Raw genomic sequence first — 14,953 nt, forward strand, 5'->3', positions numbered from 1 at the left:
TGCTATAAATAAGCATGCTCATTTATAGCGTGCTCAAAAATCAGGTTCGCAGTAGGTTTTCTTGCATGACTTCGTTCCAAAATGTTTCGCTGGGGAAATGAGAAAACGTTTATATTTGTTACTTTATATAAGAGCAATGGATGCCTCTAGAATCCGCGATTGCCCCTTTATAAAAACAATATAGCACGAAATAATGTATATCAAGATTAAATAATTTAAACGAAAGACCCAACCCTTACTGTGAAAATGATTTAAAAAAACAATGCTTTGTAAGCAAAATTATTCATTTCTGTGCGAAATACTTGGTTTTCCATTTTACACTCCACTGAGTAGACAAAGAGCTTGCTAGTAAATGACTTATGTTGGGGTATTTGCTTTGAGTGTACTGAAAACGAGCACGCCTATTTCAAGCAAATGTATTCAGCTGGAGACCATGCTCGTTTTAAACATGCTTAATTAGAACCTTATGCTGTCATAATTACTCCGGAACCTTATATATAATAACCAAATAGGCTCTGAATAAGTAGGTAACTAAAAAAATCGAAAATGACATGTTTTATATTCACCCTGTATTATTTATGGTTTTCACTTCTCTTCTGTCATCATCTATCATTTTCTCGTTGATATTTGAAATTGATGGAAATTAAGTAATTTTTCTAATTTACTTGCCACAAATCTAATATATAATTTCCATACATAACAATTTTCTAAACTTTTAAAGCTAGGCAATGCTTACAAAACGTTATTTCTACCTATGATGCTATGAATTACCTTGTAGTTTTTTAGTCTTATCTTTTTCGAAAATGAACTTTGAAACTATTTGTCGCGTTTGTTTGAAAGAGGGATCTATAACGTCGATTTTCACCACCAGAAAGTCAGATGGTGACCGTAAAATTACGTGTTCGGATATGCTAATACTTTGCGCTACGGTTACCGTGAGTAATCTTCTATTTACTGTATTCTCCCGGTTATGCGAAAATACCTCGTCAAATATCTTATTTTTCTGAATCATCTTTACTAGGAATCATCTCGTAGGACGGATTACAGTTATAAATTTAATTATCATGGGTCATTCACACAGCCAATTGCGATGCTAGTCCACTAAGGTTTTCTGGATAGTGGACTGGCTTCTGACTAGAATATTCAATAACAATAGGGCTATAGGCAAGAAAACCTATTGCGTGAAAGGTTGGCAAGCTATTCGAAGCAAAAATTCGAAAGAAATTGGTCGAGGAATGTCTGACTGGCTCTGAAATTTGATGCAACCGTTATTGACTGGTCCCATGTTGTCCCGGTTTTATAAATAGTAGTAAAATAAATTTATATATACAATCAATGTCATCTATTGAGCAAAGTAAAATATGCATTTATTGAGAAAAAAATTCATGCCACTTAATTAATTATTTACAAAATTTTGTAATTAATTAATTATTTACAACATTTTCAGTGTGTTCAGATACTTGTTCACAAATCTGCATTATCTCCAATTAGGGGTTATTTTTTTTAAACATTATTATTATTTTTGATATCTCAACATGGATAAAGAAAATTATGAAAGTCTGTTATATAAATATGGAAGTCTGAATTAGAAGCTAAAATAATGTTATTATAAGCTAAAATATTGTTAAAATAAATTATGTTTTCAAGCGTTTCTCGAGTATGTGAATATAATCCAGGATTCGGACCTCACTCACTCAGGAAACAGAGTCTGCTTACTTAAAGCGTTCCTCATCCCACCATAGATGGTTATTGTGAACTCGCACATACTGCCCTCCCAATTGGCATTTCCATTTCAATATGCATTTCTTCGTATTCCTCTCCTCTCACGAAATGACCAAAATACTCTAAATCTATTTTATTTATTTTGTCTTTACCTTTAATATTGAAGGTTAAAAATATATATTTAATTGTTTTTTTCTGCAGGTTTCTCAAGAAGATGGTCTCCCTAGTAATATATGCATTTCTTGTTTCAAGAAATTGTGGTCGGCCTATAAGTTTCGCCAGCTTTGCGAAAGGTCTTTTTCTTGCCTCCTAAGCTATCTACCAAAGAATTCAGTTGACAAAATAAAAATCGAGAAATTAGACGATGTGATATTGGAAAGTGAGGATATCAAATTAGAAATTAATTTGGCGGAGGATGCGTATTTGCCGCACCAGATGGTCATGAAGAACGAAGATGTGAAGAGTTGTGATGAGGATAATACCGCTGATATATTTGAGGAGAATGATTTAAACACTTCGCATTTTGCGGATGAGCATATTTCAACCAAATCGGATGATAGTCCAGAGAAGGAAAGAACAAAACGTAAAAAAAGTAAGTTCTAGAAATAGGTTAGTCAAGTTTTTTCAGTAGCAAATGTATAGTAATAAACTCAAAACAAAAAATATCACAACAGATAAAAATTGGCATTGTTATTTTTTTTAACATTTCCCATCCGGTGCTAAAATAAAAGGCGCGTCCCGGTGTGGGTAGTCACTACACAATAAAAAATTAGCAATTTTAAATCGGAAAAATACGGACATTCATAACTAATCCCCTTAATTAATTATAAATGAAGTAAAAAATTATAATAATTTAGATTTATTTGCTGAAAACATTAAAAAACCATTTGGCAACGCTCACGGAACAAGCATAGGTCCACTCTTGTCGGAAGCTCAAAAGCTACTGCCGTGGCATGCCGCTAGCCCGCTAGCTAGCCAGAGAACATTGAGCTTTGAGCTCCTCACGCTTGCACAGTGCATGTATGCAAGAGTGAGATGCGAATATGGTGTCGTGGTTCCCGCACACTCTTCACGCGTTGTTTATACGCGAATTTGTTTCCGATATTCTCAAAATACCTCCGATGTACCCGATAAATTCTGATTATTATTAATTTTATTTTTTTAATCAATGCGTTAATATGTTATGGAGGAATTACCTAAAATCTTAGCCTTCTATATATTATATTTATAGAGATATTATGGTTATTAGAAGCAATGTGTACAAGGTACACAACACCAGGAAGGGAGGGTTAATCTATTAAGAAATATTAAAAGACATATAAAGGATTGAACCCTCAATATTTAAAATCCCTTTTTTTATTTGTATTATACATACTATGCATGTAAGGGTAGTAGGAAAAGTTACCGGGTATTTGTAGAGTTAATTGTTTCTCCACCTTCATAGTGTAGTGGTCAGCGCGTTTGGCTACCGTGCTGGAGGTCCCGCATTCGATTCCCAAGGGGGTCAAAATAAATATGATTGATTTTTACTGTTATATGTATTTATTTAATATACTCCTAGACTGGTACAATAGGCGCAGGGCTGGTCAACCTGCCTTCATGCAATTAACGATCAAGATAGCACTGTATCGCTACGATGCAGTGCCCTATGCACCATGTATTTAGAATTTTTTTATTTGAAGTGTAGGCTATTATCTTGTTTGCCTCTGTGGTGTAATGGTAAGCGTGTTTAGCTACCGTGCTGGAGGTCCCGAGCTCAATTCCCAGGGGGAGGTGAAAATAAAAATAACTGATTTTACACTCTAATATTTATTTAATTTTACCTTGGACTGGTCCCTGAAGCGCAGTAGCGATCACCTTGCCTTCATGTAAGTAACGATCAAGATAACACTGCGTCAAAACAATGCAGTGCCCTATGCAACATTAGGTGCCGATAAGGGTTAGAAAAAGAAGAAACTTGTTCAGTAGGTATAATTTATATAAAATCTTTATTTTCTACATGAATATAGCAAATATATAATTCTATTTACAATCTCTTGAAGATCTATGCAAAATCTGAATCCACTAAAAGCATTTAAAAAAATACCTTTAAAATAAGTCAATCACTCTCTCTGGGCGTTTGTCCACTACACGAAATTTTACCGTCCGGCACGTCAGTTAGCGTTTTAAAACAATGATTGGCTTGGATTGGCTTGTGCTTTTGTCCACCTTTCTTCAGATCGGAGCTCTTGATCGGTGCGTGAACACGTTGCGCGTAAATTCGATCACGCTAAACTGTCGTAGTCGCTTTCATTTTTCAAAACTGGACTGCCGGACGGTAAAATTCCCTCCCTCTGTGTTTAGAAGACAAGTGTATATTGTTCAGAAAATCAAAGTTGATACTGACTATCAGTCGACAAGACATAATTTTTTTCCCAACAAACCATGAACATCAATGCATAAAATGTCATTTCAGAAGAAAAACGATCCAGGAAGAAAAAGTTGGACAAGAAACTGGCAATTATAGAAGAAACGGATGAATCACAAGGAGTGGGTTTTCCGTGTTCCTTCTGTCCAAAAGTGTTCAAGAAATCCTCTCGTTTGGTTGCCCACCAGGACTCCCATATGGGGATCAAGAGATACTTTTGTGAACTGTGCAAGAAATGTACGTGGAATGAATTTTTTAATGACATCATTTTCAATTTTATTGTAGATAAAAAAAAGTCTAATGTGTTACTAAGTTATTAAGTAAATCGGCTAAGCCGAGTTTCGATGTTAACTCAGGAGCCACCTTTATCGGATCTCTTATCCATAGTAACTAGATTAAAATTAAATTTTACCTTATACCCCTAGACATTAATTGCATTGCTTAATTTTCTATACCTATATGCTTTTCCGCCTCCGTAGTGCAATGGTCAGCACGCTCGGTTACCGTTCTGGAGGTCCCGGGTTCGATTCCCAGGGGGAGGGATCAAATAAATATAAGTGATTTTTTTTCACTCTACTTTTCATTCAATTACCTTGGACTGGTACCTGAAGCGGAGGACTGATCACCTTTCCTTCATGTGTTAACGATCAAGATAACACTGCATTTATATGATGCAGTGCCCTATGCACCATTGGGGTGCGGATAAGGGTTTGAAGAAGAAGAATATGCAGTGGAATCTCTCATAACGAGCATAATTTGTTCTGTAATCTTTATGTATTTCAAACGAATGTTCAAAACATTCGTTGGATAATGCCCTAACAAGGCGAAACAATTGTCACAATATAATTTTTTATGTGTTTTTTGTTAATAAAATACAACTTAGTAGACTCCAAAAATCTGTGTTTGATTTAAAATTAATACATAAATTAAAATGGAGTTCTACAAATTAAACGCCAAGTCAATAAATAAATTCCGTAATCTTACTCGTTACGCGAAACATTTTTTGTTTTGTCTGGCGCGGATGTCCCGGCTCACAACTGAATGTCGTGAAAAGGGACTTGCCCTTTCTCTGTAACCCACGCGAAATTACGCTTGTTAAGAAAGCAACCTTTTCACTTTATTACTAGTTATGAGAGGTTCCATTGTATGTCATTCTAAAACTTTTCACTAAACGGTGCTAAATAAATTGGCCATTATTATTATTCATTAGCACATGATAATAAAGATTTAATTACTACATTTTGGATTATCCAATTTGCAAAAAAAACCTACTACAAAAAAAATGTCCCTTACTGTGTTTTAAGTTTGGACAGCCGAATTGCGCTGGTATCCATTACTTTTTCTCAGCTTATATTTTTTACCTACTCCTGTTTTTGATTAGATATAAGCTAGAAATACGTAATACGCAACCAAATTTGTGCACACATTAGCGTGATTAGCATTGAGGGATCTAATCCAAAAACCGATTTAAGTTACTACTTCTTACGAAAAAGATGTGACAATTTGCTTATTGGATTTGATTGCCCATCACTGCACATAAATACTTCAATAAAAAAAATCTGTTTATATTTTTTTTAGCTTATAGATCAGAAAAGGATCATAAAGATATGCACAAGCGTGGTTTTAACTATAAGTGTGATATTTGCGGTAAATACTTTAATACCAAGTCGAAATTGACCATTCACACCGAAACGCACAATGAAAACAGAAAAAAAATTGTATGTGGACTAAATGGATGTACAAAAGTATTTATGACAACGGGTGGTTTAGATAGACATCGGTATGTTGCATGAATGGGTAGTATTTACTCTTTAATCATTTCTCACACAAATGAGATATTGTACTCTTTATTTTGAAAATACAGTGATGCCTCACATAACGAACGCTGCGCACAGCAGACTCTCAGTTCGTCCATTACGCGAACCTCGCTTCCCACAAAGGACTGTATTGCATTTCATCTCGCCACTCGAGTGCTCCAAGTTCGCATGCGGCCAGTGCACTTGTACGAACATACATCAACGTGCGGCTTCTTCTCTGCGTTTATCTCACGCACATGTTTGTTTTAATATGTAAATATATTTTGTGTATCTATAATATGGCTTCCATAAAAAGCAGGAAACCGATTTCTCTTGAAATAAAACAAAAACAATTAAATAAAAAGATTTGACCCTGTAAAGCCTCGGTAGACTCTCCTAAAACTGAGTAAAAAATAAAAATATAGGTAAATTTTTTTATTTTAGAGTACCATGTTTTATGCTACAAAATGAATTGAAATTTTTAACATGTATTGTTATGGGAAAACATTACAAACTTTTCGCATAATAGTTTTTTTTTTTTTAAAAAAGGAATAACTCGCAAAGCCTCTACATTTAGAGGCTTGTCTGCAGGTAAGATAGTAAGGATAGGGAAGGTAAATGTGATAAATACATCACAAACACCCTGACCAATGGGAAATAAATATTCCTTGAATTTATTTTGCACTTGGCGCGAATCGAACCCGCGATGCCAATTTTGCAGTCGAGCGTCTACCCAACTATCCCACTTGCTCTTAGAACAGATTAAGTACGTTATGCGAGGCATCACTATACTAAATGTAATGAACCCTTTATTCTAACAATCACATTAATTGATATTTTGAAAATAATGTGTTTGTTTCAGAGCATTTCATGACGGCTTGAAAAACTTTATATGTCATTTGTGCAGTAAAAGTTTTATAGACAAATACCTATTGGAAACTCATCTTCGAAGTCATAATAATGAAAGAAAGTACCCGTGTTCTTACTGTGATAAAAGATTTATACAGTCATCAGCCAAAGTTGCTCATGAAAGAAGGTTAGTATTTCTGAAAATATACTTGTACATAAAGAGAATCTTTAAAAAAATCCCTTTTAAACTGTGCATGTGAGTATACTTAATCTGATTTCCCTCCTTTGTGGTTTCCTCTTGTGATTTTTACATAATTGTTATTCTTGTCTCCAAAAATTTTACGTTTGACCTCTGCAGGTTCGTATTTATTGTAAGTTGTATTAACATTTTTCTTTGTTTTTTTCTAGGCATACTAACACCAAAAACTATCACTGTACTCAGTGCGAAAAGAGTTTTGTGTGTTCATCAGTGTTAAAGCGCCATCTTTTGTGTCACAACAAAACCAATCAAGAATCTTGTAGATTTTGCGGTAAAAAGTTTTCAAGGCTTGACAATAGAAAAAGGCACGAAACCGTTATGCACGGCGTAACAGATAACTGTGATGAAAAGACTATTCATTTTGAAAAACCATGATTCAAAGAGCTAAATGTGATTTATTTAATTTACTGAGATAATGAGTTTGATGTACAGATTTGTTTTTTAAATGTTATCAATTGGAGAAATCTGGTAGTATAGTGGACTGTAATTAAGCACCTATCTTCTTAGACATTGTTGTAGAATTGGAACAGTGACTGAGTGGACAACGTAAATATATGGAAATCTGTTGATTGGTGCCCAGTAACATTCACTACCGGTCTATTTGTGTTACAGGTTGACAGAGAAGAACAGATCTCTCTCTCTCTCACAACCTACATGGACTCTCTGGTGTACAAACATTCTGGTTTAAGCAAAATATTGTATAATCAATATTACATATCGCTCACTCCTTTCAAGAACGTCATAAATCAAAATACTTGATTTTTCAGGAGAACGTTTTTAAAGTTTAAGAATATAATACAATGTATTAAAAATAAATATCAAGCCACTTACTGAAATTTTTACTGTCAAACAGATCTTTTTAGGTAAAATCTGAAGTTTTTTTCTCCATTTCAAAATTTTTAGTTTATTGACAAAAAATAATTAAACAATGCCTTTTCTTCAAAATGCAAAAACAACACTTTCTGCTCTGTAGCGGTTAAATATTAAGTTAAAAATATGCCGCTTTTGCTGGGATATAGTACATTTTCTGGGCATTCCGAAAACATGCACAACTGAAAATTTACAATTTTTGATTTATGACGTTCTTGAAAGGAATGGGCGATATATGTACCACCCGCTTAGTGTCAATATATATTTTTTTAATATTATGAATTATATTAGTAATAATACATAATATGTAATAAGAAGAACCCAACAGCCCCTCATACTGGAGGTCCTGAAGAGGAGACGGTGGACATGGTTGGGACATGTCCTTAGAATGCCACCTGAGAGCATTAACCCCTCGTGTCTCTTCTTCCAACCCCGAGGATTCCGGCGCCCCGGAAGGCCAGAGACGAACATTCACCAACTATACTCAGCGGAACTTCGAGATACCAGACTAACCTAGGAGGAAGCCAAAGAGATGGCGCGTGACAGAGTGACTTGGAGACGTCTCGTGTTGGCAAAAGCGTGTAGGAAGCGAACATGAAAAAAGAAACTAATTCTAAGAAACACTTAGAATTAGTTGAAAGATATCTAGAGAAAGACCAAAAAATTCATGGACGCTGCAAATAGAGAACATGGTTCGACGACATGAACTAGGTGACGTTGTCCATTACAGACAAGAACCTGAAGGATCTACAACCTGAGAACGTGGAGAGCTGACCCCAGCAGTCTACAAAGACGATAAGTTGGGATATAGCTAGGAAGAAGAATAATAATAAGAAACTCACTTATCTGTCTTTTCATCTCAATTTAGTTTTAATTTATGAATACTCTTTGATGTAAATTATTTCTTTTTATCGAGATTATTATCAATTTTTAATTTAAGTTTTACTTAGTAAATACCACAATTTTTTTTTCACAGAGAAGTATTTGTATTTTTCACAACCTGATACCCGACATTTAAAAAAATCTATTGTGACACATGTCTCGAAACATTCCGCATCATTTTCAAACACCAGTATACGGTATGAGGAGATGCATGAACGTGGAAGAGGCAAAGAATGTTTTCAAAGACAGTGGTGTGGCATTCTATTCTCTCTACCCACCCCTGCGTAAAACGGCGTGATGGTTAGTTATTTAGTTAATAATACGGTATTTGGAAATGATACGGAACGCATCGAAACACGTGTCACAATAGATTTTCTTTTAATATTGGTGTTTACGAAGTAAAACTTAAATTAAAAATGTATAGATATTAATTACCGCAAAGTGACTGCCAAATCAATGAATGAGATTACTATTATTTACTTTTTTAGTTTTAAATATATTTTTTTTAGATGTTATATGTTTGTTTCATTTTTATTATAAAACTGTATTCATACATTAATTATGCACAAATGATTCAGGTCAACAGAAAAAATTATGTACTTTTGAGTCATGATTAATATATTAGTGGTATCCAACACTATAGATATAAAGGCGGTTCAAACAATACTGGTTTTAAACTATTGAACCAAACATGTGCAATGGAATGGCGTTGGACCAAACAGCCGACCAATGCACATATTACCATGAAGGGTCTATCTAACATAACAGTCGGCAATAACCGACTATCATGGGAAATCACAGGAAATTCAAAATTGTTATGACCAAATTGGACTTTATCTGTTCGACAAGTAAATCCATATATTTTCCCTGGCGTAGATGATCAAATGATTATTATTTTTATTTTATTTTTTTAAAAAGAAATACATATCTGTGTTTTTATTAATTACACAAATATTTCAATTTCATACTATTTCTGTGAGTGTAAGCGGCTCATTATAAGAAATAGGTATGGAATTGTGGTAAAGTGGGTTGAACTGAGAAACTCTGACTTAAGAATCTGCGACACTAACCACGGGACCACAACCCGACACTTTGACTTTGGATAACTTTATCAAGTGTGTATAAGGGTCATTAAAATAATTATCTTTAAAATTAAGAAAGGTGCGTTGAGTTGGTTTGGACATGTGAATCAAATAATTGTAGAAAGAAAAGTAAAACAAATTTATAAAGCGAATGTGGTTGGTAGTAGAGCAGAGGAAGACCGAGGAAAACTTGGCATTATCAAGTATTTCAAATACTTCAAGGTGGTCAGGCCAGGAGTAGGAATAATCGGTGAGTATGTACGAGGAGATGCATGAATGTGGAAGAGGCGAAGATTATTTACGAAGCCGGTTTGGTGTGACATTCTATTTTCTCTGCCTGCCCTTACGTATATAACGACATGATGAGGTTGGGTCCCGAAATATATTTTTTTCTCTAGGTAAGTAATTCATTGGCTGTTATGATTACATTTATGTAGCTATGTAAAGATAAAAAAGTTCTATGAAAATAATTACATTTTTGTCTTTGAATTTTGACATAAGCTATTGGCGATTATTTACGCGGTTTTTGCTAGTCCCCATTCGAAACCTGATAATTATGCTTTTCGTCACATATTTTTTATTCTCTAATTAATCTAATTCTGTAATTGCGTGCAATCTGTCGCCTTTGTTTGAAAGGAGTTTCAATGAAGTCAATTTTTGAAGCCTAAAAGTTGGGCGGAGACGAAATATGTTGAACAAACATGCTGACAGCCTGCGTTCCTATTACCGTAAGTTAATACATTTATTTTTTATGAACAATTTGAAATATGATGTAGATCCATTAATATTGCTTTATATTTATAATTTTGATTTTTTCTGATAAACCCGACCTTTTTTATGCATTCTTTAGTTCTTCTATTAATTGAAGTAAGCCCACAATAAGGAATTTCTAAAAAATAATGTTTAATTATTTCTTTCAAATATATATAAAGAAATAACACTTCTAACTATTTTTTAGCTTTAAATTGTACTTTTTACGATAAACGTAACCATTTTTGGTAGAAATGCGTACTTACAAATTGTTTTAATTGATACTGTCTTAAAATTTATAATTTCCTTTTTTCCCGGAGATAGTTTTCTAAAAAAAAAATGCGGCATTTAAATTTAGAAAACTGCGAAAATCAATTTCATGTCTTATTTTGTTGCAGAAAACGTTTCAAATAGTGAAATAAATGATGAAATTTTTCAAGATGTTACAATAAATTGCAGTGAAATCGATTCTAATCCAGATTTACTAAATGAAGAAGATTTTCAAGATGTCATAATAGATTGCAGTGGAATCAATTATTATCCAGATTTACTAAATGAAGAAATAAATGAAGATGTTATAATAAATTACAATGAAATCAATTCTAGTCCAGATTTACTAAATGAAGAAATAAATGAAGATGTTATGATAAATTACAATGAAATCAATTCTAGTCCAGATTTACTAAATGAAGAAATAAATGAAGATGTTATAATAAATTGCTATGAAATCAATTCTAGTCCAGATTTACTAAATGAAGAAATAAATGAAGATGTTATAATAAATTGCTATGAAATCAATTCTAGTCCAGATTTACTAAATGAAGATGTTATAATAAATTGCTATGAAATCAATTCTAGTCCAGATTTACTAAATGAAGAAAGAATTGAAGATGTTATAATAAATCGCTATGAAATCAATTCTAGTCCAGATTTACTAAATGAAGAAAGAATTGAAGATGTTATAATAAATTGCTATGAAATCAATTCTAGTCCAGATTTACTAAATGAAAAAATTGAAGATGTTATAATAAATTGCAATGAAATCAATTCTAGTCCAGATTTACTAAATGAAGAAAAAATTGAAGATGTTATAATAAATTGCAATGAAATCAATTCTAGTCCAGATTTACTAAATGAAGAAAAAATTGAAGATGTTATAATAAATTGCAATGAAATCAATTCTAGTCCAGATTTACTAAATGAAGAAAAAATTGAAGATGTTATAATAAATTGCAATGAAATCAATTCTAGTCCAGATTTACTAAATGAAGAAAAAATTGAAGATGTTGTAATAAATTGTAGTGATATCAATTCTAATCCAGATTTACTAAATGAAGAAAACATTGAAGATGTTATAATAAATTGCAATGAAATCAATTCTAGTCCAGATTTACTAAATGACGATAATACAGTCGTCAAAAAAGGAGTAACGAGTCCGGACATTGCTACTCCCACCCTCCTTAATTCTGGTGATAATGTCATAAAACAGGAAACTAAAAATAGTTAGTATTTACTCAATGTATTTGCTACTCTCAAGAGACATTGTCAATGTATTCGTTACAAGTACGGATATGCAACACCGAGCACCCTAGCCATTACTGCTATTCTCTTCCTACCTTTTATTCCATCTCCATTTCCTATTACACACCAGTATATAATAGGAAATGGAGACTTTCACCCTATTTCACTTTCGTAATCAATATTCCTAACTTACTATCACGCCGTTTTCCTACACGGGCAGGCAGAGAGAGTAGAATGCCACACCAATCTGTCTTTTCTAACAATCTTTGTCTCTTCCACATTCATTTATCTCATACATACACGCCGATTATTCCGACTCCTTACCTGACCATTTTCAAGTTTTTCTCGATCTTTATCTGCTTGTATTCCAACTACATTGGCCTCATAAATTTGTTTTACTGTTCTCGATTCACATGCCCCAACCTTTTAACGCACCTTTCTACATTTCATCGATAATGCTTACCTCAGCCATGCATCCTTTCCTTATATCACCATTAGAACATATATCATACATCGTTTTACCGCACTGAGAAATCGCATTTTGACTGCATTCAGTCTACTTTCATCCTTCTTTTACCAACTCCATGTTTCACTTCCATACGTTAGGGTTGGAACAATATTTCCTCATACATATTATATTCCTAAATCCACGATCTGGAGCGCAGGACGGATCACCTTCCCTTCATACAATCTTGATCAAGTTAACACTGCCACAATCTGATAAGATGCCCTATTCGCCATCTGGATGCGGATAGGAGCCAAAAGCAAAAGATTATTTTTTAAAAAATTAATATTTGCTTTTTATCATAACTCCTGTAATTGGAGATAATCCACAGTTTGTGAACAAGTATTTGGACACACTCAAAATGTTGTAAATAAATATTTGGTTAAACATTATTTTTTTACCTTCAGATTTTTAATTATTACTTTGTAAATGTTGCTAACTCGATGGAAATATGAATCTCAAAATATACATTTACAAGCTTATTTTACAATGTTTTGTATTTTAGGTTACAGATCAGAGAAGGATCAAAAGAAGTTGCACGAAAAAGGCTTAAATCACTGTGACGGTTGTGATAAAAAATTCAAAACCAAAAATGGATTATGCACGCATGTTGTCATGCATGAAAAAAACAGGAAGAAGACGGTATGTGGTTTCAACGGCTGCACTGAAACATATATGAGTCGGAATGGTTTAAATAGGCACAGGTATAATATGCATTAACTTTGATTGATAATAAACTATAATTTGAAATATTTAATTAAGGGCTGGTATTCGTTAAGTCGCAACTTCTCTAAATCCAGGTAACATTTTACATAATTGATCTTTTTCTCAAAATGCCGTTTTTGCATTGAAAAAATAAGTTTTTCTTCGAAATAATGACATGGCTTTGAAAAGAAAAAAGTTATTTAAAGGTAAGGAGTTACATATTCTAGAAAACAAAAAATATCCAATATTTATATTTTTAAAAATATATAAAAATAAAAATTCATTTTCATTTAACACGCTAAACGCCATTACTAAAATTTGTCAATTTTGAAATTCACAAAAAAAAACTTTTCGGTAATTTACGTATTTTAATAATATAATGTATTTAGTTAATTTCATTTTTTGATTTGACGATGGGTTCCATAGTTAAAGCATTTTGAATATAGCTCTTGATTGAGGTCACTGGTACCTTCCATGCCGCTGTGGTCCAACACAGGCGTGGTCACCGGTGCCCCCCATGACGTTTAACGTGTTAAAAACTATGTATGTACAGAAAGACATACATATATTTTACCACATACTATAATGACATCAAATATGCCACAAGATTACAAGTATTGACAAAATTGTACGTTGTGAATACCAATATCACATGTGGTTTTCGAAAATTCCAAAAGCAACACGTGACATTAAAACAGCATTAAGCGGGGTGAAATATTATTAATAATAATAATAATAAAACCATTATCCGCACCCCAATGGTGCATAGGGCACTGCATCATATAAACGCAGTGTTATCTTGATCGTTTACACATGAAGGAAAGGTGATCAGCCCTCCGCTACAGGTACCAGTCCAGGGTAATATTGAATAAATATGACAGTGAAAAAATCACTTATATTTATTTTACCCCCCTTGGGAATCGAACCTGGGACCTCCAGAACGGTAGCCGAGCGTGCTGACCATTACACTACGGAGGCGGTATTTATCTCAATCTTGCATTTCAGATTGTCGCATGATGAGGTAAAAAAATTCACTTGCCATATTTGCAGTCAACAATTCAAAGAAAAATGTATTTTGGATTTCCATATTCGTCGACATAACGATGAAAGAAATTACTTATGCAAGTATTGTGACAAAAAATTCCTATTCTCCTCGACAAGGCTTGTACATGAAAGAAGGTGAGTTTGTAATTTTTTCATTAATTGATTCGGCAGTCACTTTGTGGTTAAAATCTATCCATTTCAAATTGAAGTTTTACTTAATTTAGCTTTTTAGATAGAATAAGCTAGAATGAGCTCCACATATGGTGTTTGAAAATGATGCGGAATGCATCAAAACAAGTCGGCTGTCCAAACTTAAAACACAGTAAGGGACATTTTTGTAGTACGTTTTTTTTGCAAATTTGGACTAAGTAGAATCTACTTAGTCCAAAAATGCAATAAAAAACCTACTACAAAAAAAATGTCCCTTACTGTGTTTTGAGTTTGGACAGCCGAAGTGTCATGAGAGATTTTAAGAAATAGTGGTTTTTAGGTTGTAAAACTTAAATTAAAATTTTTGATTTTTACAGTAACCTAAATTAGGGTTTTCATATTACATAATAT

General features: G+C 33.3%; 1 protein-coding gene and 1 long non-coding RNA gene across 3 annotated transcripts; both read left to right on the top strand.

The window, feature by feature from the left end:
• Positions 1-587: 587 nt before the first annotated feature.
• LOC148309810 (uncharacterized) lies at positions 588-9,245 on the top strand. 2 transcript variants are annotated; one of them, XM_088259495.1, is made up of 6 exons: positions 588-935; positions 1,924-2,314; positions 4,178-4,366; positions 5,708-5,909; positions 6,788-6,961; positions 7,183-9,245. In XM_088259495.1, the coding sequence occupies exons 1-6, from the start codon at positions 804-806 to the stop codon at positions 7,406-7,408; spliced, it is 1,314 nt and encodes a 437-aa protein (XP_088115621.1). In that variant the 5' UTR covers positions 588-803; the 3' UTR covers positions 7,409-9,245. The 2 variants fall into 2 exon arrangements, with proteins under 2 accessions (XP_088115621.1, XP_088115622.1); XM_088259496.1 differs by having other exon boundaries at positions 4,181-4,366.
• A 1,136-nt stretch (positions 9,246-10,381) lies between these two features.
• On the top strand, positions 10,382-13,285 carry LOC148309811 (uncharacterized). Its single transcript, XR_015837486.1, has 3 exons — positions 10,382-10,595; positions 11,016-12,119; positions 13,149-13,285. It is a non-coding gene; the product is annotated as an uncharacterized LOC148309811 (long non-coding RNA).
• Positions 13,286-14,953: the final 1,668 nt, after the last annotated feature.

The sequence above is a fragment of the Brachycentrus maculatus genome, unplaced genomic scaffold, assembly GCF_059751285.1.
Source record: "Brachycentrus maculatus isolate JH-2025_06_01 unplaced genomic scaffold, ASM5975128v1 h1tg000117l, whole genome shotgun sequence".
In the NCBI taxonomy this organism is placed as follows: Eukaryota; Metazoa; Arthropoda; class Insecta; order Trichoptera; family Brachycentridae; genus Brachycentrus; species Brachycentrus maculatus.

What these genes read in the sequence shown, in the direction of transcription:
- LOC148309810 (XM_088259495.1), top strand. Translation starts at nt 804, where the DNA reads ATGAACTTTGAAACTATTTGTCGCGTTTGTTTGAAAGAGGGATCTATA. An exon ending in GGTGGTTTAGATAGACATCG is followed by an intron (nt 5,910 to 6,787) that starts GTATGTTGCATG and finishes TGTTTGTTTCAG; the next exon opens with AGCATTTCATGACGGCTTGA. An exon ending in AAAGTTGCTCATGAAAGAAG is followed by an intron (nt 6,962 to 7,182) that starts GTTAGTATTTCT and finishes GTTTTTTTCTAG; the next exon opens with GCATACTAACACCAAAAACT.